The sequence below is a fragment of the Heterodontus francisci genome, unplaced genomic scaffold (assembly GCF_036365525.1).
Source record: "Heterodontus francisci isolate sHetFra1 unplaced genomic scaffold, sHetFra1.hap1 HAP1_SCAFFOLD_398, whole genome shotgun sequence".
In the NCBI taxonomy this organism is placed as follows: domain Eukaryota; kingdom Metazoa; phylum Chordata; class Chondrichthyes; order Heterodontiformes; family Heterodontidae; genus Heterodontus; species Heterodontus francisci.
Genome location: NW_027140825.1, coordinates 1,076,855 through 1,101,768, shown reverse-complemented (window position 1 = coordinate 1,101,768; position 24,914 = coordinate 1,076,855). Strand labels below are relative to the sequence as shown.

At 43.3% G+C, this 24,914-nt stretch overlaps 1 gene segment (V, D, J or C); it reads left to right on the top strand.

The window, feature by feature from the left end:
* The first annotated feature begins 385 nt into the window (after positions 1–385).
* On the top strand, positions 386–24,322 carry LOC137361217 (T-cell receptor beta-1 chain C region-like). The segment is given in 5 exon segments: positions 386–467; positions 20,420–20,770; positions 21,091–21,111; positions 22,482–22,588; positions 23,534–24,322. Coding segments are annotated over 5 exon segments (573 nt in total).
* The last annotated feature ends 592 nt before the right edge of the window (positions 24,323–24,914 follow it).

The window sequence follows — 24,914 nt, the reverse complement described above, 5'->3', positions numbered from 1 at the left end:
ACACCTTGTATTCGTGTTCAGACTCCATGCATTACTTCCGAGCCCCATATGGAATATTTCCTGAAATGAACGAGAGACGTATTGTGCATGTGGAAATCGACATGTGATGAGTACCTTGGATATCAGAGGTTGAACGGCCTAATCCAGTCCCTAATGTGGCTAAATCGGCGTGATGCGAGTTGATGATAGGAGTGAGGTACAGGGACAAATACCTGCCGATAAATAGATTTAGAATAAAGAGTTTAGGAAGCTGGAAAGCACCTTCGTTGATGAAGGATTGACGAGGAGTTGAGCAAGGGAGTTAAGCTGAACCTCGATGAATCGTTGGTTGGGTCCCAGCTGGAGAATTGTGAGTGTCACATGTTAGGATGGATGTCAAGGCCTTCGAGCGGTTGCACGAATGATTTATACGACTGGTTCCAGTGATGAGGGGCTTCAGTTGCGTCTAGAGACTAGAGCAGAGAAAGGTAAGGGGGGATTTGACAGAGGTGTCCAAAGCAATGAAGGCTTTGGACACAGTACGTGCTCAGAAACAATTTCCAATGCTCGTTGGTCAGCAAAGGACACAGAGTTAATGTAATTGACGAAATAAACAGGGGTGATATGATGAATAAAACAATTATGCGGTGTGTTGTTATCTGGAATGCGCTGCCTGAAAGGGTGTGGAAACAGACTCAATAGTAACTTTCAAAAGGGGGACTGGACAAATACTTGAAGGGGAAATTCTTTCCACTGGTGGATGGGTCAATAAACAAAGGTCAGATATTTAAAATCATTGACAAAAGATCTACAAGGACAATTACTAGATTCCTTTTCACTCAGAGTTGTCAGAATTTGGGACACTCTAACTGAAGCAGAATGCTGACTCTATGTTTAAATAAAAGTTACAGTAATATAGGATCATTGGTACACAGGAGCAGGAGTAGGCCATTCGGCCCCTCGAGTCTGTTCTGCCAATCAATGTGATCATGACTGATCTGTGACCTAACTCTATCTACCCCCATTGCCCCATCATCCCTTAATAGCTGTGGTTAACAACAATCTATCAATTTGAGATTGAAAATTGACAATTGTTCCAGCAGAAGAGCGTTCCAAACTTCTACCATCCTTTATGTGAAAAGATGTTTTCTAATTTCATGCCTGAAAAGTTTTGAATCTAATTCTTAAACTCTGTCCCGTAGATCTAGACTGCACAACTAATGGAGATCGTTTCTCTCTATCTACATCATGCATTCCCCTTAATATCTTGAAAACTTTGCTCAAACCACCCTTTAACCTTCTCTTTTCCAAAGAATAGGAAATGTGTAATCTTTCCTTGCAATTTAACCCTTGGCGTCCAAGAATCAGTCTGTTTAATCTACACTACACTTGCCCCAAGACCAGCATATCTTTCCTAATGTCTGGTGCCCATAAATGCTCAGAGGAACTCCAGATGTGGTGTAACCAGGGCTCTGTATAGCTGAAACACGACTTCTACCTCATTCTACCTATTAACTATTTTGCTTTACTCGTAACTGCTTTCTGAAATAGCCACGCAGTTGTCAAGGGCAACTAGGGATGGGTAACAAATGCTGGCCTTGTCAGTGACGCCCACATCCCATGAATGAGTTAAAAAAATGGCCTCAACCTCCTCCAGCCCCATACAACCCTCCCTATCCCTGTAACCTCATCCAGCCCACTACCACCCTCTCTATGTCTGTAACCACCTCCAGCCCCCTACCACCCTCCCTATGTCTGTAACCTCCTCCAGCCTCTACAACACTCCCTATCTCTGTAACCTCCTCCAGCCTCTACAACTCTCCGAGATCTTTGTGATCCTGAAATTCTGGACTGTCCGATTTCCATCGATCCACCATTGAGAGCTGTGCACGTAACCACTCAGCTCTGCACCTTTCTTTCCATCCACCTTGACGATACTAACATACATGTTCTTTTTGCATGTCGGAACCCACTCGAAGGGCTGAACAGTCTATTTTTGTTCCCGTGCTGCTGTCAGCCAATATTCCTGTACTTGTATGTTCTCCATTGTTGTGAAAGGCTCTCTTGGGATAGAACCACAGAGAGGTGAGAGGTTTTATTCAGGGAGTTAGCTTTTGCTCTGCTGATATTAATACTTCGGAACTGGATCTAAATTTTAGGTAATATCCCATCTACATAAATGTGCAAATATCCATTGTTCGATCGATCCACAATGTATCTGTGCATCCATCCATGTGTTTAGATATCGATACATTACTTGCTTGAGGCTGTACCTGTCTACCCAACGCTGTGTTTTGGTACTGTTGTTTAGTATAGTGTAGGCGGGAACGCCCAGCCTCTACATTTTGGGGAAGGCTCGACTCTAACAGTTTTGGGTGTGTTAGATGTTTATTCGATTAAGCCAGGATGGCTGGGTTCATATTGCCTGTGCCATGCAGATGTTCCGTCCATGGCTCTCTGCTCCTTTTCTACAGCAGGAGAGATGAGAATGACAAGGGAAAAAGGTAGGTAAGGCGGTTTCCCGTTACTTTCGTCAGAACAAGACGATAACTGAACCCCTGCTGTTGACCTTGCTCTGAATCACACGTGAACCATCTAGCTAACTGAACTAATAGGTCCCCATCCTACATGCACAACTTACTTAATAATTATGACGAACTCCAAGTAAAATTTTCCAATATTGTCAGAGCTGTTTCTGTGGACATCTGACTAACTGGTCCATACATTGATGGAGAGCCAGTATTGGGAATGTTGCTAGTTTTAATTGCCAAACACCCTGGTTAGTTTATGAGTTTACTTTGGCCTATGTCACTCAAAGGCCAATATCAAATATTAATGATAGGGACAATGCAAATAAGCAGGACGCTATTGAGGAATGTTGTGACATGGTGATGTGGGAGCAGGAAGTAACCATCCATCATATTTTGGAGATGCCACGAAGTTAACGGTCCTGGGTGAGTAGAATATTGGTCGAAATATATCAGTGGGCTCAATCAGCACTGAAACTGTTGGGCAGTTTGCTCCCTTCCGTTTGAAGAAAGGGGAGAGAACATGAAATTTGTAAAAATAAACCGTAAGCATTACAGTAAAGAACCAAAGGTTAAAACAATTAAACATAGAGGAAAGGCGAGGTGGCGAATGGAGGAAGGCTAGGGAGGCAACCATATACAGAGAGACACAGATGGGGAGCAAAATACAGACAAAAATGAACAGGAAAAGTCATTGTTAATTCGTGCTGGGATGCATTTATTGCCCACCCATAATTGCCTTCTGAGTGGTTTGTTAGGCCATGTTTTTATTCTTGTCATGGGATGTGGGCGCCGATGGCAAGGCCAACATTTGTTGCCCATCCCTAATTGCCCTTGAACTGAGTGCTTTGCAATTTCAGAGGGCAGTTAACAGTCAACTGCATGCTGCAGGTTTGGAGTCCCATATCGGATGGTAGATGGGTTTTTACGACAATCAACGACAGTTTCATGGCACCCTGACAGATTTTTATAAATCGGTTCAATTTAAATCCCATCTGCGGCCATTTGAATTCACACAACCAGAACACTAGCCCGGGCTGCTGGATTACAGGCCCAGCAACATTATCATTTTGCTGGCGTCACGCCTGCGTTCAATGTGTTTTAGGTATTTCCACAGTGTTGTTAAGGAAGGAGTTCCTTTTTTGACCCATTTTCTCAGAGGGCGGATTATTCATTTTCAAACATTGCTCGAATCCCCCCAGAAATGTGTCATGAAGCCAGTGGTGATACTGAACACGAGCCTCCTCTCCCCACCCCCACTACACCATCTAAACTTCTATTCCTTTCTCCCTCATGTCAGGTGCATGGCGATGGGGGTTGGTGTGCAATGAGATCTGCAGGAATGATAACAGCACCGCACACATCAACACGACACCTGGGAAACTTGCACTAGTTTGGCAGATATGGGTCTCTCTGAGTGATAAGATAAGAGATAGCAGTGTGAACGATTTACTGTCTAGAGTAAGTGGCTTCTGTTTGAGGTCCCGTGGCCGGTATGTCCTGAGGTCCTGCACGTTGTAGAAGGTAGAATGTGGGTTATGAAGCGGGTAAGTGATGGGGGAAGGGGAAGGGGAGAAGGGGTGCAACAGAGAGATGGAATGGAGAGAGAGAAAGCAAGAGAGAAAGCAAGCAAGAAAAAAAAGCATGAAAGGAAGGAAGGGAGGAAGGACGGAAGGGAAGGAAGGAAGGAAGGAAGTAGAGGAAAGGAAGGAGGCTTGAGTGGATGAATGGGCCTGTTCCTGTGTAATCAGCTCAAGAGGGGCTGAATGGGATTCCTCTTCTTCCTGTGTAACAAGGTCTAGAGGGGCTGAATGGCCTCCTCCTGCTCCTGTGTAGCAGGCTGACGAGGGGCAGAATGGCCACCTCCTGTTCCTGCTAACAGTTTTGAGACGGAATGAACGGCCTTTAATTCTGGTCCAAAGGACTAAAAAACTTTCAGCAGCTCAATCTCAACTGACTTCACCAAGTGAAGCCCTCGGGAGTCTTTGAAGAAGCAGGGCCTTGCAAAATTCGCGTTCTTTTTTGTATGAGTGTCTATCACCGTGGGGACAGGGGGGACACTGTGATAGAATCCAATGCAGCCTCCGTACAAAAACCTCGCTCTACACACCTCGAGGAAGATCAGCAGAAGAGCAGTGGCAACAGAGTAAACGAATAAACATCTCCTCTGGATTATGGCGGGAGCTGGGCCCTTTCAATCTTGTAGATGCCTCAGAATGGTCCAGCTTTATAACGTAGAGCATTCCTCTGGAAAAGAGAATAACTGTGTTATTTGTGTGAAAACTGGTTACTCTTCAAGCCCTGAAACACCACCCCGGTGTCTTGGGACCAATATTGATCCCTCAACCAACATCACAATGATCTGCTCATTAATCTCACTGCTGTTTGATGGGACTTCCTTGGTACAATATCAGTTGCTCTGTCTCCCTGTGGTGACCACTTCCTAAACAAACTGCTTCATTGGCTGTAAGCTGCTTTGTGCCTCCTGATTGTCTTGACCAGTGCTTCCTAAACGCTGAGCAGGTCACTTTTAGCAAACTGTTTTCGACTGGGTTCGTGCAACATGATTTGCTGATGTGCTACCAGCACACCACTCAATTTCGGGACCGGCACCAAACTGACGGTGTTAGGTAAGATAAAGGGGTATTTTGTTCTCTCTACCTTCATGTCTAGCTGTGTGCATTCCAAGCTTACTGCGCCGCCCCACCACCCCCCCCCCCCCCCCCCTCCTCCCCGGACAGTTTAACGAGTTAGGCAGCCGGTTAGATCTGTCTCATGACCGCCGAGAATTGCGCCTAATTTCCCTCCTGCCACAAGCGTCTGTTTGTCACTTTGGCGGGGTGTTTCTCTCCCCTGGACGACACTGGCCCTTCCTTCTGGTTCGCAAAGACCAGTCCAACGGGACACCCGCTTGGTGATGTGTTCCACGGTAAACCGCCCGGCACAGACCCGTTTAGTTGCAAGAGGAACAGTTCCCGGGCCTGTTCATGACTTGGTTTAGACCATTGTGCAGGAAGCATAGCTTACTTCGGCGACGGGACCAAGTTAACAGTTTTAGGTAAGGGACTCTGTTCTTCCGATCAGATTAACATCTAGGTTTATATGCGGTTAAAAAATCACGGGGAGTACGTTCAGATATTAGATGCAGAAAGGGGTTAAATCTTGAGGACTGGTAACTCAGACTGGTTACAGTCCCTTGAATCGAGATCATTAAAGGGCTGATATAATCGAGGTGCTTGATGTGTTGGATAGAGAGAGAGAAACTGCTTCTTCAGGTTGGGGGGAGTCCAGAACGATTTAAATTCGAGCCGTTCAGGGGTGATATCAGGAACTCTCCCCGCACCCCCACAACAAAATAAAATACTGTTGAGACTGGTGGTCAATTGATAAGTTCAAATCCAAGATTGTTAGAGTTTTGTTAAACAGAAGTATTGAGGGTTACAGAATCAAGGTGGGATGATGGAGTTAAGATTCAGATCAACCCTGATCTAATTGAATGGTGGAACAGGCTAGAAGGGCTGAACGGCCACCTCCTGTCCCCCTGTTCCAACACCCTTTACGGGCCATTGACACAGTCCGAACTTCAATGGAACAGACTGAACAATCTAGACTTGAGGGGGATTTTGCGACAGCCCCATACCATTGTGTAACGTTGGAGAAGCATATTTCGGTGATGGGACCAAACTGGTGGTTTTAGGTGAGTGAATGCCTTCCAAACACTGGAAAAGTTGATTCAATTCGGGAATTCACGTGGGGTGGTTGTGGGAGTGAATATTTAGGAATTCGGTGAATTAATTTCGACTCTTGGGCTTACAAAGGGAGACCAACAACTGCTGAATTCATTTGGAAAGGGGTTTGAGTGGGGACATAAGGGAGGGTCTCTAAAATAAGCAGTACAAACAGCAATGTAGCTGCAAATGAGAACAAAACAAGAGGACACAGACACAGAACGAAAACTGTCAGATTCAATTCTTCAGTATGCCGTTATGAACTGCATATGATTAAAAAAGCAGAGGCTCTGGATAGAGCAAAACAAAACATATTTACAAGTGTGCTCCCAAAATTGAGAGGATATAACCACAGGTCAAGAATGAAGAGGCTGGTGCTGTTTTCTCCAGAAAAGAGAAGGCAGAGGGGATAACCTGATCGAGGTCTTTATGATTATGACAGAGGCAAGATGATTCCACTTGTTGAGGAGACCAGAACCAGGGGACCATCAATATAAGACAGTCACTAATAAATCAAATATGGAATTCAGGAGAAGCCTTTTCAACCAGAGAGTGGCGAGAATGTGGAACTCACTACCACAGGGAGTGGGCTGAGGCGAATAGCAGAGATGTATTTAAGAGGGAAGCTGGATAAACATATGGGGGAGAAAGGAATAAAAGGACCTTTTAAAAGGATGGGGTGAGATGAAGAGGGTGTGAGAAGGATCATGTGGAGCATTTAATCGGCTAGGACGTAGTGGGCTGAATGGTCTGGTTCGGTGCTGAAGTCTCGATATGATTTGATGTATTCCCCATTATCCTAAAGCGTTTGAATGGATGAGAAGTATCAAAGGGGATTTGTTTGTTTGTGAATGGACACTGGGTGTTGAATGCACATTGAACGGCCTGGGGAACGTGAGCGGAAAGTCCAGGGCAGATTGCGAATGATCTTTCCTCATTTACCAGAATGATGCCGGGATTAAATTATGGGGGCAGGTTGCTTGGAGATGTTGAGCATTGGAGATTAAGGATTGATCCAACTGATGTGTTTAAGATAATGAGAGGATTCGATAGGGTAGATAGAGCTGCAATTTACACGGGTGTCAGAGCCCAGAACAAGGGTGAGGGTGGAGGGGAGCATTAGCTTAACATCAAAGCTTGGCCGTTCAGGGGTGATGCCAGAAAGGACATAACTGAACAAACGGTGGTGGAAATCTGGGCCTCTCTCCCCTATGAAACTGCTGAGGCCACAGGGTCAATTGTCACTTCCCAATCTGAGAATGATAGAGCCTTGTTAGGAAAAGGGTCTGGAACACAAACAGGCTAATGGGGTTACAATACAGATGATTCATGACCTCACTGAATGTCAGAACAAGCTCGACGGGCTGAATGGCCTACTCCAGCTACAGCATTTCTATGTTCCTTTGTGCCAATACTCCTGGAGGTTCTTTCTAGTTGTGAAAGGCTCCTTCAGGACATGAATCAGAGAGAGGTGAGAGGTTTTGATGCAGGGATTTAGCTCTGTGCTCTTCTGATATTTACTACTTCGGAGCTGGTACCAAGTTAACTGTTTTAGGTACGTTACCGTCTATATAAACATCTATTGTTCCATCATCCATAATGTATCGGTCTGTGTATCCATCTTTATGTTTATCTATCGACGTAGCTACTTTTCTGTCGGTGTATATGTCTATCCAAAGGTGTGTTTTGGTAATGTTGTTTAGTATAGTGCAGGCGGGAGCTACCAGCCTTTACATTTTGGAGAACGTTTGGCTCTAATAGTATTGGGTGAGTTAGACTTTCATTCAATGAAGCCAGGGATGCTGGGTTCATCTTGTCTGTGCAGGCTGGTGGTCATCTGATGGACTGGCTCTCTGCTCCTTTTCACCAGCAGGAGAGAGAAGCATGAATGGGGAGGAGTGTCTATGAGGAGGCTTCCCCTTGCCTTCCCCAGACACAGTGAGAAATGAATCCGTTCTGTAAGCATTGTTCTAACTGGCACGTTCGCCAACTGAGCTATCTGGTCCCCAACTTGTGTGTAGAAGTTAATTAATAATTATGAAGAACTCCATGTAAAATCTTCCTGTATTATAAGCACTGTATCTGTGGACATCTAACAGATTCACAGATGGATGGATAGACGGTACTGTGAATGTTGCTAGCTTTAATGGTCAAGCCCCCCCTCCCCCACCTCCCCACCCGGTTATTTTATGGGTATACTTTGTTGTATGGTCAGCTCATGTTAGTCAAAGGGCAATATCAAATATTAATGAGATGGACACTGAAAACTGGCAGGGCGCAATTGAGGAATGTTTTTGTGTTGTGACATAATGATGTGGGAGCAGGAAATAACCAGCCATCATATTTCGGAGATGGCACTAAGTTAACAATCCTGGGTGAGTGAGATATTTGACGAACCATATCATTGGTCTCAGTAAGTATTAAAACTGTCAGCAAGTTTTCTCCCGTCAATTTGAAGAAAGGAGAGAGAAGGTAAACTTGAGAAAAAACAAAGAGTAATGAAGCAACAGTTAAAAAAACTAAACATAGGGGAATGGCCAGGTGCAAACGGAAGAAGGCTAGGGAGACAAACCATATCTGCAGAGAAACAGATTGGGAGCTAAATGCAGGCAAAAGGGGATTGAAAATTATAGAGAAAAAGATGGGAGAGGTGGAGACAAAGACAAAAAAAGTGACAAAACGAGGTAAAGACTGAAAGGGCGGGATAATAAATGCAACCCAATACAAAATGATGCAACTGCACTTAATTAACCGGTGTGCAGAGAGTTAAAGATTCCCTCACTTTGTTACAACTGTGTAACATTGTGTCAGGGAACAATGACTACACATTTGGCGATGGCACAAACCTCGTGGTTTTAGGTAACTGATTAACGTGGCGTCAGTCAGAATCATTCCGCACAGTCTGATATGGTATAGTCTGATTGAAATTTACAAGATTAATATATGAAGATAACGCTAATCATATTCCCTATTCAGGTGCCACCCGTTTCTTAACAATGACCGATTGTGTGTGTGGAAATCAACAAGTGATAGCTGTCTGGGAAATCAGACTCTGAATGACGTCCCCCTGTCCCGAATGTTACTCCAGCGGTTTAATGCGAGGAGTGAGTTAGAGAGAGAGCTAGGTCAAAAAAAGGGTTAATATGTTTGAAATGACCAGTTGATGATGCTGGAACAGACCATCATTGGTGAAGGATTCACAAGGAGTTCCGTAAGGAAGTGAGGATTAACATTTACAAATCACTGGTTAGGTCCCAGCTGGAGCATTGTGTGCAGTTCTGGGTACCACACTTTATGAAGGCCTTAGATAGGGAGCAGAAATGATTCACCAGAATGGTACCAGAGATGAGGGGCCTCAGATAGTTGTAGAGACTGGAGAACCTGGAATTATTCTGCTTTCAACAGAGAAGGTTAAAGGGAGATTGAAAAGAGGTGTTCAAATTAATGAAGGTTTTGGATAGAGTTAATAATCAGAAACAGTCTCCATTGGTAGAAGGGTCGGTAACCAGAGGACACAGGTTTTGAGGCAATTGACAAAAAGGACCAGAGGCGGGATGAAGAGACATTCTCCCACAAAGGTAGTTACTGTGATCGGGAAGGCACATCTGAACTGGTGGTGGAAGTTGGTTCAGTAGTGAATTTCAAAATGGAAATTGATAGATACTCGAAGGGAAATATCCAGGACTATGTTAAAACCCTTTCATGAAGTCAGCAGAGGTCCTATGGGCCGAATGGTCTCCCCTTCAGTAATGTATATTTCTGATTCTATGACCTTGCTCGTGAGCCACAAATGTAAATTAGGAGATATATAAATTAAGGAGATGTGATCTACAAACCCTTTCGAGGACAGGGTCCAAGTGTGATATAGGCAAGACCTGCACCTCGCCTTATGAAGTTTTGTTACAAGGGTCTCTCATTGTGTTCTGGCAATCAATATTACTTCGGAAGCGTTACCAAGTTAGTAGTGGCAGGTGAGTCCAGGAATGTTAGGCCAATTCTGAGAATGCATGTTGTCTGAAATGGTCGGAAAGATGCTTAAGGCTCCGGGTTCATTGGAGAAAGACATTTTTCCAATGCATTTAAGACACAAACAGAGACAGAGAGAGAGAGAAGGAGAAAGACTGATTCTTGAACTGGATCTGTGTTTAAAGAAGGGAAAATTTCTCCCATTTAGCTGATCATGGACAAACAAACAAGAGCTGTATTATTCACTCAAATATTCGGCAACCTTTCAGGGACCAGTATAGTTTAGTAACAGGGCTGAAACACTGTGTTCTGGAAGCTACGAGTATTTCTTCGGTGACGGGACAAAACTGACTGTGTTGGGTGAGTTGGACGTTCTTTGAAAAAAAAATGATTGTAGCTCACGCTGTTTCTGAGTTTCAGTTTGCAACTGAAATGTTGCATTGACAAATAACAAAAAAATTTCAGGCAGCATTTCCAATGTGCATAAAAGGCAGAATAGATGGAAAATACTAAGATGCACAGGGAAATACATTTTTTTAATTCGTTCGTGGCATGTGGACCAGAATTTATTGCCCATCCCTAATTGCCCTCTGAGTGGTCTGCTAGCTCATTTTTTTTCATCAGATATGGGCGTCGCTGGCAAGGCCAAGTTTTGCTGCCCAACCCTAATTGCTCTTGGACTGGGTGGTTTGCTGTTTCAGAAGGCAGTTGAGAGTCAACTGAAGTCTGAAGTCACTTATATGACAACAGGCGGGGTTTTCTGACAATTGACGATAGTTTCATGCAGTTAAACCAGACTTTCATTTATCAGTTGAAGTTTAATTCCTCGAGCTACCCCCGGGATTTGAACCAGAACATTACTAGCACAGTGACATTATCACTTTGCAACCATCGCCCCTGCACTCAATGGGGTGTAGGTCTTTCCGCAGTCCTGTCAGGGAGGGAGTTGCAGATTTGTGAACCGTTTTCTCAGAGGGCAGATTATTTGTTTCCAAAAAATGCTGTCATCGTTCTTCCCCCAGAATGAGTGAAATAAAACATCATAATTACATTTAATTATATAGAATTTACAGTGTGTCAGCAAGCCAGTGGTGAAACTGCACACGAGCCTCCTCTCACCCTTACTTCATCTAATCTTCTATTCCTTTCTCTCCCATGTCTTTTTCCAATTTACTCCTTGAAAGCATCTCCAAAATCCATCTCAACCCATTCCCTGTGGTAGTGCATTCCACATTATTACCACTATCTGAGAAACGAACTTCCCTTTCTATTCCTCACAATGATTTTCTAATTAACATTATAATGCCCTTAACATAAAGAGTCAAATCTCCAGTGCATTCTGTGTGAGGTTTTGCATCAGTGCACCAGCTTCATTGCTCTTCGACCTGTAGTTATACTATTGTCATGTAACATTGTGTACAGGAAATACTCCGTATTACTTCAGTGACGGGACAAAATTGATTGTTTTAGGTGAGCACAGAACTGAAGCTTTTGTTGTTTTCGTTAATGAGGATATTTGAGATTCTCAGACGAAATTAGATGCTCTAAAATACATCATGTTCTCGGTCACAGAATCACCTCGCCGATTTATATTGGCAGCTGAACCTGCAATATCTTGGTTTAAATGTCTTTCACATTTGTTTTCAACTCAACCCAAGGCCTCCCTGTCCCTGTAACATCCTCCGGCCCCTACAAACCTCCCTATCCCTGTAACCGCCTCCAGCCTCTATAACTCTCCGTATCCCTGCAACATCCTCCAATCCCGACAAATCTCGCTGTCTCTGTAACCTCCACCAGGCCCTATAACTAACCTTTTGTTCTCCTGTCCAATATCTAGGGTGCATTGCCGCTGTCTTTACATCACACATTCATAGTATGTAAATCTACAATTTGAGTACATCATTTCGAAGACGGTGCATTTTAACATTTCTAACTAGATGGGAGTTTTAAAACTGACAGGCATCACTGTGCTCAAATAACTACGATTATACTTTTGGCGATGGGACCAAGATAGTAGTTTTCGGTAGGTGAACGGTTTCAGCATTGTATTCATTTTACAGTTTAATTGCTATTCGGTTGCCTCCAATGGGGAGTGGAGAGGGTTTAGTTAATGATTTGACCCAATCTCCAGCCTGCCTTTAAAAGAGATTAATTTGCTTCTCTTTTAGAGTAACACTATTGTTAAATTGTTCCATTCACTATCCACTGGGATAGTCAAACTTGATAAAGCCATTTGTTGGTCTATTGTTATATTCTGTGATTGCCCACAACTCTCCATTATTCTAGTTATCAATGTGAATATCAAGAATCTCATTGTAGCTTTTTATGTGAAACTAAAGCCGTACTGGGATGTCGAACATCAGATATTTTGATGGAAAACCCTCTGATTTCACCTCTCGCAGAGGAATCCGTAGTAAAAGTACATGATAATAATTGATTGTAAAAGATCTCTGGAACTCCCTCTTCAACAAAAAGCTGTGAATCCTGGAGGGCGATTAGACCTGACAAAATTGAGATGGAAATAACTTTGTTTGGGGAGGTTATCGAGGGATATCGAGATCAGATTGGTAAATGAAGTGAGGTACAGATCAGCCTTTGAATAGAGGAGCAGGATAGAGGGGCTGAATGGCCGCCTCCTGGTGCAATAGGTTGTCTGGAGGGTAATAGTTTTGTAATGGGAGTGTAACACTGTGTTATGGAAAGACCGAACCATTATATTTTGGCCAAGGGACCAAGCTCACAGTTTTGGGTATGTAAATGTTAAAGGCTTTGTTTGTCTAACTAGTCCTTGAAGCGGCCAACACTCCCAGCTGATACACACTACTGAGTCAGCGGCGCTTGAGATGGCTTGGCCATGTGAGCCGCATGGAAGATGGCAGGATCCCCAAAGACACATTGTACAGCGAGTTCGCCACTGGTATCAGACCCACAGGCCGTCCATGTCTCCGCTATAAAGACGTCTGCAAACGCGACATGAAATCGTGTGACATTGATCACATGTCGTGGGAGTCAGTTGCCAGCGTTCGCCAGAGCTGGCGGGCAGCCATAAAGACAGGGCGAAATTGTGGCGAGTCGAAGAGACTTAGTAGTTGGCAGGAAAAAAGACAGAGGCGCAAGGGGAGAGCCAACTGTGCAACAGCCCCGACAAACAAATTTCTCTGCAGCACCTGTGGAAGAGCCTGTCACTCCAGAATTGGCTTTTATAGCCACTCCAGGCGCTGCTTCACAAACCACTGACCACCTCCAGGCGCGTATCCATTGTCTCTCGAGATAAGTAGGCCCAAAAGAAAGAAAAGAAAGAAGAAGGGATAGTCTATCATCATATTCTGTAGTTTCCCATTACTGTCCATTTTTCGAATTATCAACCAGCACATCGACAATCTTATTATCCTTTCAAAAATATAGAAAATGCTGTGTGACATTAAACCGACAGAGAAGTGCATTGGGTTGTCTAACGTAGAATGTTATGGTGGAAATGCCTTCTTGTGATTGGCTGAATTGTTTTGGAATTGGGAGACATTCCTCAGGCTCTTTTCTCAGGAGGGTTATTGGGTGGAGTAGAATCCAGGATAGACATGGCTGTAAAGACATGACCCTAATACTTTTGTCAATCCATACTTTATGGGCTTGCAGCCAAAATTAAGTCAACAATTCTGAGCTGTTGCCGCATAAAATTGTTAACCTCACACTAATTCATAAAAATGACCGCTTCGATTTTGTTTTAGAAGATTGTGCTTTGCCTTCATCCGTATAAAATTCAATCCCATTCTTAAACAGAGTTTGTTCAGCTTGTTATGATTAACGTCCTGAAGCAGTGATCTTCTGGAATGAATGCTCACTGTTGATAATGGGACAGACTTCTAAAAAAAACAGTTGATGGAAATAATTCGACAAATATGCATGTTGGACACAAGAATACCACTCGGCCCATCTTACTAGAGTCGGCTGTTGGGAAATGTTCTCCAATTCGCCTCCCTCACCCCTTTTCTTTCTATACAGCCCTGCAATTTTCGCCTTTTTGAACTATGATCCAATTCTTTTTTGAAGTTCAATATGCAATCAGTATCTATCACACTTTCAGGTAATGCATTCCATATCATAACAAGTCGTTGTGTAAAGAAATGGCCCCTCAATAAACATCTGGATCTTTTGCCAATTGCCTTAAATCTATGTTCTCTGGTTGTGAAATCTCCGGCCAGTGGAATCAGTCTCCCCCTACTGACTCTAACAAAGCCCTTCGTGGCTTTGAAAGCAGCTATTAACTCCCTCCTTCACCTTCTCTGGGAGAACAATCCCAGCTTCTCCAGTCTGTCCACATAACTGAGTCCCTCATTTCTAGGACCATTCCAGTAAATCTCTCTCTGCACGCTCTCCAAGACCTTGACATCCTTCCAAAAGTGTGGTGCCCTGAATTGGGCACGAGACTCCAGCTCAGGCCTAACTGAGGGCCCTGGTAGTTTTACAACTGGCCTGTGACATTGTGTTCAGCTGGGACCTCGATCTCTTACTTTGGCTCTGGGATTACGTTCTAGGTCGGTAAACAAGAATAGATCTCAATATTCAAATTTAATTCGCTCTAAGTGTTCATTCATTGCTTCGTAATTCTGCCAAAACTCACAAACCTGGCCACATACTGGAAAACTTGAGTAAATTTGAATCCCAAGATGCACAATTTTGCAAAGACAACGTTACCAGACTTCTCTGTGTCTACCCTCCGGAACCCCCCCCCCCCCACCCTTTCATAATCTTAGACGCCTCTTTCAGGTCACCTCTAAGCCTTCTCTTATCTATCATAAAGGCTATTCAGTCTTTCCTGATTGGTAAATATGTATGAAGACGAGAACTGTGCACAGTGATCCAAGTGTGGTCTAACCGAGGGATATGGAGACCAGAACTGTGCACAGAGCTCCAAGAACGTCTAATCAAATTTTACCATAATTTCTCTGTTTTCAAATGGAATGGTGGAGAAAAGGTCAGAAAAATCTACACATTGCAATTGGTTGAATGATAATTGTTCCAAGGTGTCAGCGCATTCGATGAAGTATCATGTAATCATTGGTACCCAGCAGTTTTAATACTGCTTTGTAACACTGTGTTCTGGAAACAGCACACCTCTCCGCTTTGGCGACGGGACAAGATTAACAGTTCTGGGTATGTAAAACCGAGCGATTTGTCCCCCCAGTGTTCAATGTAAAAGCATTAAGCTTCACCAATGTAAAAGCAGAGAGGCAAGGCTCAACTAGTAGTGATTATCTTAAAGGCTGAACTCAGGAAGGGCCACTGTCGAGTTTATAACAGATGCAAACCCTAGACAACGAGTTTGTAATGGACTCCAATCAAACATAAGAAGCCACAAAGGACCATTCATCCCTTGAGCATCTTCCACCATTCACTTAAATTATGGCTGAGTTTTATCTTAGCGCCAGCTACCGTCAAACAAAAATTCTTGAATGTAATAAACAAAGACTAGATCTCGTCAAGGTTGTAGAAGATTAGATACTAAATGGCAAACTCACCTAGTCTTCCTTCAAGAAAATAACTAAATTGAGTTCATAAGGAATTGACTTAAATTTATGCTGAAACACTATCGAAAATCAGACTTCAAAGTGAGAGATATGTGGCAATGTCCAAACAGTTTAACAATTTCACTACATGCTCACTTGATATACTAAATAAATACAGTGAACAAGCTACAGTATTGACAGTCTACGGGAACTGTTAGGCCATCCTAGTTTTCTGATAGGAATGTAGCATTGTGGATGCAACTGCTAACGTTCATTTTGGCCACAGTCCCAAATTAACAGTGTTGGGTAAGTTTTAAAAAATGTAACGTTTTGAGTGCGTCAATTAAGTTAGTTGTATATTTACCCATGGCATTACACTCCAGTACAAAACTGCACAGAGCTGCATGTCTGACCCTGCTTCCCAGATTTCCCTCGTTGCCCCACTTATTACCAAATTATCGTAATAATTATTATATTTAATTCGCAATATTTCAGCAAGATATATTCTGAAAACTGGTAGGGTAATGCAGAGAAGATTAAGTGGTGGTGGGGTGATTGATACCAGGGAGAAAAGATTTCAGCTTTGTAGAGAGACTGGAAAAGCAGAATGTTGTTCTCCTTGGAGCAGAGAAGGTTAAAGAAGATTTGCTTGTGTGGTACCAGGGATGAAGGACTTCAATTGTGTGGAGATACTGGAGAAACTGGGGTTGTTCTCCTCAGAGAAGAGAAGGTTAATGTGGGAATTAATATCATATTCAAAATGCCCAAAATCATATGGTTTGTAAGAGAGTAAATAAGAATAACTCATTTCTGCTGGGAGAAGGGTCGGTAAGCAGAGAGAACAGATTTGTGATTGGTAAAAGAAACAAAGAGGGAGATGAGCATTTGTTTTTACACAGCCAGTTGTTGTCATGTGGAATGCACTGCCTGAAAATAGCTCAAACAATGCATTTGATGCATACTTGAAGGCTAACAATTGTAGGGTTATGGGGAAACAGCAAGAAGCTCTGGGTGTTAGCAGAAGATTGAGCAACCTGCAGGCTTAATTCTAATTGGTATCCCCTGATGCAGTACGACATCGTACTTGGCTGCATCTTTAATATTGACTAATATCCAATAATAACAGCAAACAAAGCACAGGGCTTCCTTTGCAGGGGATTAGCTAGCATTCCAAAGCAGAGAAGTTACATGAAACTTATATAGAACTTTGGTTCGATCGTTGCAATTTCAATGTATTATCCCCAGCACCAACTGCATCCATCTAGAGGGGAGAGACACTCTTGTTAGTTTTAGTGTAGGGTTGTAGCATGGTGCTTCAGGATATGAACAGTATTTTGGAGGGGGCACGAAGCTAAGCGTTTCGGGTGAGTAGCTGACAGTACAAGAGGTCTCAGTTAATGATGGATGGACCAAGGTCTGCTGTTGTTCTCCGGTTGCAGTTCTCTAATTGTGGGGAGGGATTTTAGCAGATGAACACAAGGATTCATTTCACGTGTGGGGGATATTTACGCGGGATTAGTGCATTGTTCTGTCAGTGAGGCGGTGGCTCCTTATTTCTGTAACTTCCGCTAGTCCTAATAGAAACCATGATGATTTCTCAGTGCTCCTCCAATTCTGGCCTCTTGTGCATCCTCCCCTCCCTCGAACCCACCATTGGCTGCTGTGCCTTCAGCTGCCTGAGCCCTAAACCCTGGAATTCCCTCCTTAAACCCCTCCGCTCCTCTACCTCTCTCCTTCTTTAAGAGGCATCTTAGAACCTACTTCTTTGACTGGTCACCTGTCCCTAATATCTCCTTGTATAACTCGATATCATGTTGCTGTCTGAGTTGCTCCTCTGTTGAGATTTTGCACTACATCAACGGGGTTAGATAAATGCAATGTTTCGTTGTTATTAATCACCAGGTAGGCCTCGCCTGGAGTATTGTGACCAGTTCATGGTTAACACACTTTAGGAAGGATGTCAAGGCCATAGAGAGGGTGCAGAAGATGTTTACTAGAATGGTACCAGACATGGGGAGGTATCACTTATGTGTAGAGATGGGAGAAGCTGGGATTGTTCTACTCAGAGCAGAGAAGGCGAAGGGGAGATTAGTGTTGTTTTATTAAGATTATTCTTACAATAAAGACACATTCGCAAGTAACCAGGAAAAGCAGACAAAATATAAAGGGAAAATTAATTGAAGACAAACAACAGCGTGGTGAATCCCGGAGGGAGGAAGTCCCAATAAAAGTACAATTGTTAAGACCAAAATTAAACTTGTGTTCAGCCCCTTTGGAAACAGGCAGATTTTGGACAGCAACGTGCGCAAGGCATTTTCTTGTATTGCAGCAAAGGTACCAAACTAACTAGTTCTAGGTAAAGACGCACCATTGTCAAACTGCATCTGTCAACTGCAGCTCAACTGGTTGAGAAAGAGACCAGTTCTCAAAATGCTGCTTGGGTTTAAGTATTTCAGTGAAGTTACACAATGGTAACACTCTTACCTCCGAGTCAAAAGAAAAAGCGAATTCCACATTGTCACTATTCTCCGGGTGAAGAGACGTCTCCTGAAATCTCCAATGGTTCAATATTCAGAACATAAATATAACAAAATTAGGCATCAGTCATTATGTTAATGATTTTATCATTTTAATATTCAAGGCATTCTCACAGAGTCTTGTCTGTAAACCCAAACCTGTTCAGGTATTTCTTTCGCAATATTACGCTCATAGAGCTTGAGAGTTAAAGAACTGACTGTGGAGTGTAGTCACTGTTGTAATGGAGGGAAAGATTTCAGCCAAAATGCGCACAGCAAGATCCCACAAGCATCATTGCACGAAATGACCAGATAACCGGAAATGGTGGATGTGAAGTGCTGAATGAGGGATAAATATTGGCTCGGACACACTCCCCTTATTTTCTTTGAGCCAATACATTGTTTCTCAAACGGTGCAATTTTAAATTGGGTGCAGGAACAGAGAAACCAGGGGGATGTATGTTCATAAATCTATGAAGGTGGCAGGGCAGGTTCAAAAGGCTATCAAAAGGCACACTGAATCCTTTTGGCTCTGTAAACAGAGGCACAGAGGGCAAAGCAAAGCTGTTATCATGAACATTTATAAAATACTGTTTAGGCCTCAGTAGCAGCATTGTGTTCCATTTTGGTGCCACCCTTTGGAAAACAGGTTAAGTCCCCAGAGAGAATGCAGAGTAGATTGACTGGAATGGTTCCAGAGTTGAGGCACTTCAGATATCGTGAAGAGATTGTAGAAGCTGGGATTGTTGTCCTTGGAGCAGAGAAGGTACAGGGAAAATTTTAATTGAGGTGCTGAAACTCAGGAAGGCTTTCGATAGAGTTAAAAGGGAGAAACCTTTTTTTCCAGTGGTAGGAGGTTCGGTAACCCGAAGGACACAGATTTAAGGTCGTTGGCAAAAAAAAGGGGGGATGAGGAAATATTTTGTTTAAACAGCGAGTTGTTGTGATTTGGAATGTAATGCCTGACATGGTGCTGAAAGCAGATTCAATAGTAGCTTCACTTCAATAGTAGCTTTCAAAAGGGAAATAGAGAGAGTTTGAAGGTACATAGTTTACTGGGTTATGTGAGAAGAACAGGGTGGGGAGTAGGATTAATTGGCTAGTTCTACCAAAGAGCTGGAATTCACACAACAGGCCGAATGGTCCCCTCCTTTCATGTGTGAGTTTACGGTAGCACTAATTATTAAATATTACATTTGGGGGAAGAGACAAGAGTAGGATTAGAATCATAATACAGCACAGAGGGGGGCCATTCAGCCCATCGAGTCCATGCCAGCTCTCTGTCTGGCAATCCAATCAGTCCCACTCACCCGCTCTATCCCTATGGCCCTGCAAGTTAATTTGCCTCAAGTGTCCATCCAATTTCCTTCTGAAATCATTCATTGTCTCCGCTTCCACCACCCTTGTAGGCAGCGAGTTCCAGGTCATTACCACACGTGGCATAAAAATGTCCCCCCTCACACCCCCCTGCATCTTTTTCACAGCACCAGAAATCTGTCTCTCCTGGTCCTTGTACCAACAACTAATGGGTGAAGCTTTTCTTTGTCTACCTTATCTAAATCCGTCATAATCTTGTACGCTGCCATCAAATCTCCCCTCAATCTCCTTTGCTCCAAGCAGAACAATCCCAGCTTCTCCAACCTAACCTTGTAGCTAAAATCCTTCATCCCTGGAACCATTCTGTTAAATATCCTCTGCACCCTCTCAAGGACACTCACTACCTTCCTCAAATGTGGTGATCAGAACTGGCTGCAAAACTCTAGTTGTGGCCTAACCAGAGCTTTAGAAATGTTCCCCATAACCTCCCTGATAGGAAAGGGCTCTAGATAATGGGACAAGGTGAGTGATAGCCTTCTAATTGAGAACAGGCTGGCCCAGAGTTCAGGATAACACTTTTCAGATAGACAGGAGAACCTCTTTCATAATGAGACAGACTTGTACTTCCCTCAATGACTAAGAGGTTGAGATGATCATTTTCTGCCACTTTGGGTTAAAATGTACAAAAGCATGTCGAGGTTGCTAACTGATTCTACGTTTTATGACTGATCGGTGTTCGGGAAACAGAGAGGTTTATTCTGGAGTTGGCACAAAATTAGCTGCTCTGGCTAGGATTGAAAGGTTGATATTGTTTGGTGGTTTAAAATTCTCAAGACGGGTTTCATACTCATCCATATTGTCTCCATTTACTTTTCCTGCAGGCGAAAACGATACGATTAGGCCTGCCAAAGTTACTGTCTTTGAGCCCTCTCCCGAAGAGATTAGAGAAAAGAAAAAAGCCACTGTGGTCTGCCTCGTCAGCGACTTCTACCCCGACAACATCAAGATCCACTGGCTTGTCGATGGCAAGGAGAAAGATGCTAATGACACGAACATTCACACTGATCTCAATGCCATCCTATCAAAAGAAAATACATCTTACAGCATCAGCAGCCGGCTGAGATTCGACGCCCTAGATTGGGCTCGGTCCAAGAACGTTGAGTGCAGAGTAGATCTCTACACTAACGAATCAGTGCCTGCAACAAGCAGTTCAACATTAGCTGTCAAAGCAGGTAGGCACACTAGTGAGACCAATACCATTTTATTTCAGCTTCAAAGAAATCAGAAAGTTGCATTTATATCGCACCTGTGCTCTTATGAAAGTACGAATAAGCAAGTAGATGTATCAGTAAGTCAATAAATAATTAAATAATTCATGAAATAGAACAATATTGTAGTGTAAAGGGGAAGATATGGTTAAACACTCAATTAAAATGACTCTCAATATATTAGACTACAGTGCGGGACTCAATTGTGATAATCTACATTTACACAGTGATTTCATAAAATATTCTGATGCTGAATGTTTATTGATTTTTCTTTCTTTTCCCAGAAATGTGCGGTATAAGTAAAGGTGAATATCTATCTGCTTCTATCTGTATCTGGTCGCCACACTTTGTAAAGGAGGTGAGGGTCCTTGAGAGGGTGCAGAGGAGATTTACCACAATGGTTCCAGAGATGAGGAATTTTAGCTACAAAGTTACATTGGAGAACCTGGGTTGTTCTCCTTGGAGAAAAGGAGATTGAGGGGCTATTTGACAGAGTTGTTCAAGATTATGACAGGTTTACAATGGGTAGACAAAGAAAAGTTGTCCCCATGAGTTGCTGGCACAAGGACTGGTGGGGGGGGGGGTCACAGTTTTCAGGCTTTGGGAAAAAGATGCAGTGGGGGGTGGATGTGAGGAAGAAGTGTTTTATGCAGCGAGTGGTAATGACCTGGAAGTCACTGTCTACGAGGGTGGTGGAAATGGAGATAATGAATGATTTCATAAGGAAACTGGACGGACTGTTGAGGGTAATTAACTTGCAGGGCAATGGAGATGGAAGGGGAGAGCTGGACTGATTGGATTGCTCTGCAGAGATCCTGCATGGACTCGATGGGCCGAATGACCTCTTTCTGTGCTGTAATGACTCCATGACTCAAAAAATATTCACCAATAATTCTGGAATTATTACTGTGTCAGACATTTCATGTATATACTCATTTCAACATTTCCAAGCTGTAATTTTACAGTTATACATACTATCATGCACAACGAGTTTATGAGAAAACTCCTCTGGGAGGGAAAGGCCGTGGGAATTTCGAGATCAGCCTAGTCGAATGATATAACATCACAGTCCTCTTGGGTTCACGACCTCAGGGAAATATGCTGCCCTGTGATGAGGGAGAGGAGACGCCTGGGGATGGGAGGGGAGGGAGCTGTGTACACCTGTCTTAAAACTTACAATTCCTTGGGAGTTGATAGTGTGAATCTGGCGTGGAGATAAGAGGGACAGTTCCACTTCCCAGAGGTTAAATTAGTTTTAACACATCATCTCAAAGAAGGTTCCTCCAAAGTTGCAGTGCAGCACACACGCTGTCTACTGGCACTGGGAGAGTCAGTCTGGATTATGGGGTTCATGTCTTTGGACTGGGGCATGAACCCACAATCGTACGACTCAGACAGGAGAGCGTTACCCACTCAGCTAGAGCTGATACATACGTGAGCCATAGCTGACACAGAAGTTACAGCGGCCCCAATTCAGATCGGCCATATTGCTGAACTCCATTTGTAGTAAGGAATACCCCAGGGCTCCTTGCGTCAAAGGGAGATCAGTTCTGCTTTCGCAGCTCGACCCTTACATTGGGCTGCTTCACTGACACACATTACATTTTCACGCAGTAGCATTTCTTGCCTTGAGAGAACAGAGATTGCAACATTTTCTGTTACATTTACTTTACAGAGGCGAAAATCCAAAGCATGGCAACGGCAAAACTGACATACCTGATCCTCATCTGCAAAAGCATCTTTTATACAATTTTCATCTCAACAATTGCTTGGAAAACTAAGGTAAGATTAAAATTACTGAAGTTCTTAACATAGGTATTGTAATGGTGAAACTGGGTAAAGAAGTTTCTCCTGAATTCCAGACTGAAATTACGAGTGACTATCCGATATTCACGAGCCCTAGTTTTGCATTCCTATTGCACGCAGATGGAATACACCAATTCACTTTCCATTCATTCCTGTGCCCACAACACTAACCAACCAATTTAATCCAGTTGAACACAATTGTCAATGTTCTGGAATTTCCCTTGGAAAATAATTGAACTTATTGTGATTTTACAAGACTTTATATGCAAGGTTAGGAATGCATGAGCAGGAAAGAGCATGTGCATGGTTCGTCTCGATTATTCATGCACATGATGATCTGCTCAGGACAGTGATGTCGAGTCATTGGAGAGGGTGAAGGGGCGATTTACTTGAACGGTATCAGGGTTGAGGGACCTCAGTGATGTGAGGAGAATACGGACGTTGGGATTGTTCTCCTTGGATCAGGGAAGGTTAAGGAGAGATTTATTAGAGGTGTGCACAATGATGAAGGGTTTGGATAGGACAACGAATGGGGTAACAGCTTCAAAGAGGCAGCAGGATTGCCCAACCAAGGACACAGCTGTAAGGTGATTAGCCAAGGGAGCAGAGGGGCAGGTGAGAAATATATTTTGAGCCAGCGAGTTGTTGTGGTTGAGAATGCACTGGCTGAAAGGGCGGTGGAAGCTGATTTAGTAGTAACTTTCAAGAGGGAATTGGATGAATACTTGTTTGAGGGGGTGGAGGTAGTCGGGGAGGGAATAGTCTCAGGGCTATAGGGGAAAGAACTGTGAAATGGGACTAATTGGACAGCTCTTTCAAAATGCCAGTATAGGCACGCGGGACGAATGGCCTCCTTCTGTTCTGTATCAGTCCATAATTCCATGACGATAATAACTCCCTCTTTTTTTTATCATATACCAGACGTCTTACAGCAAAAGGTTTGACTGATCGTCGCAAATTAATGAACTCAAAAGATGGATAAGCAGCAGAACACACGAGGGAGCAAGGGGAGAGAAAATACGATTATTGTGAATATCTCGGGGGTGAATTTCGTCTCAACCACTCCCGCTGTACTCGCGTAACTTTGGCGGACAACCCTAAATACCCATCACCACTGCGGGAAACGAACAGAGGAAATTTTAAGACCCAGTCTGTCTTTTCCACTGGAATAAGTCCTTTCATATTCTCGTCAATGTATTAAATTCCTGTTGTCTCAGTAGGTGAAGCTTTGAGAAACGTGCAAACTTTTTTTCCAGTTTATTTTGTCTGTTTATTAATTGTTAGTCTGTGTTGTTTGAAACGTTATAAAGAAACATACAACCTTACAGGACGAAAGGAGGCCACTTGGCCCATCGTGCAAGTGCTAGCTCTTTGAAAAAGCCAGTTGTTAATGCCAAGGCGATCAATTTCAGCTTTGCTGATCTCTCCATGAAACTTAAGTCCCTCATTCCGTGCAATTCTAGTAAAGCTGTGTATAATATTAAGCAGTAGTAAACAAATTGTAACTTCAAGTTCTGTTTAGTGCAACTATTAATGTCTTTTTTCCCTTTTCTGTTAATGCAGAAATGTTATTACTATTTGTATCAGACACCTCATCGATTGCAAATGGAAAATGCGCTCATAATTGTCCATTATTTGTCGTGGGGTTCTCAGTGGATCCAGTATCGACAGTTCGCTTGTGATCTTCTACATTTTTTTTCTTTTCTTGTTCACTGGTTAAGAAATAAATAGAATATTTCGACAAAGAAAACCGTTTCTCTCCACTATTATTTCAGTTTTACCCCACGCGCTTGGCACAACATTTCCAAACAACATTAAAATATGCAGGTAGACAGTAGATGAATTTTATTGGGTAACAGGATCAAGGGATATTGAGCAAAAATGGGGAAATAGGGTTGGTGTGCAGATCTTCCATGATCTAATTGAATGGCGGAACATGTGCCGGGGTTTAATGGACTCCTCACACTATGCCTATGTAACAGAATCAAGGGGCTGAATGGACCCCCCCTGATGCAATACAACAGACTCTCCTGGACAGAATGACCTCCTCCGCCCAATTCTATGCAACAGGCGTGAGAGTGCAGAATCGCTTCCTCGCTCTACGTGGCAGCTTCGAGTGGGCTAAATGGTCTCCTGTTTCCCTGTTGCTATGTGTAACCCATCCCTGACAGCCACTGAGAAGGTGGCGATGAACTACTTTCCTGAATACAAATGAATGTCTTTCTAGGCCATTTCAGAGAGCGGTTATGAGTCAACCACATTGCTGTGGGTCTGGCATTGCTTGTCGGCCAGGCCAGGTAAC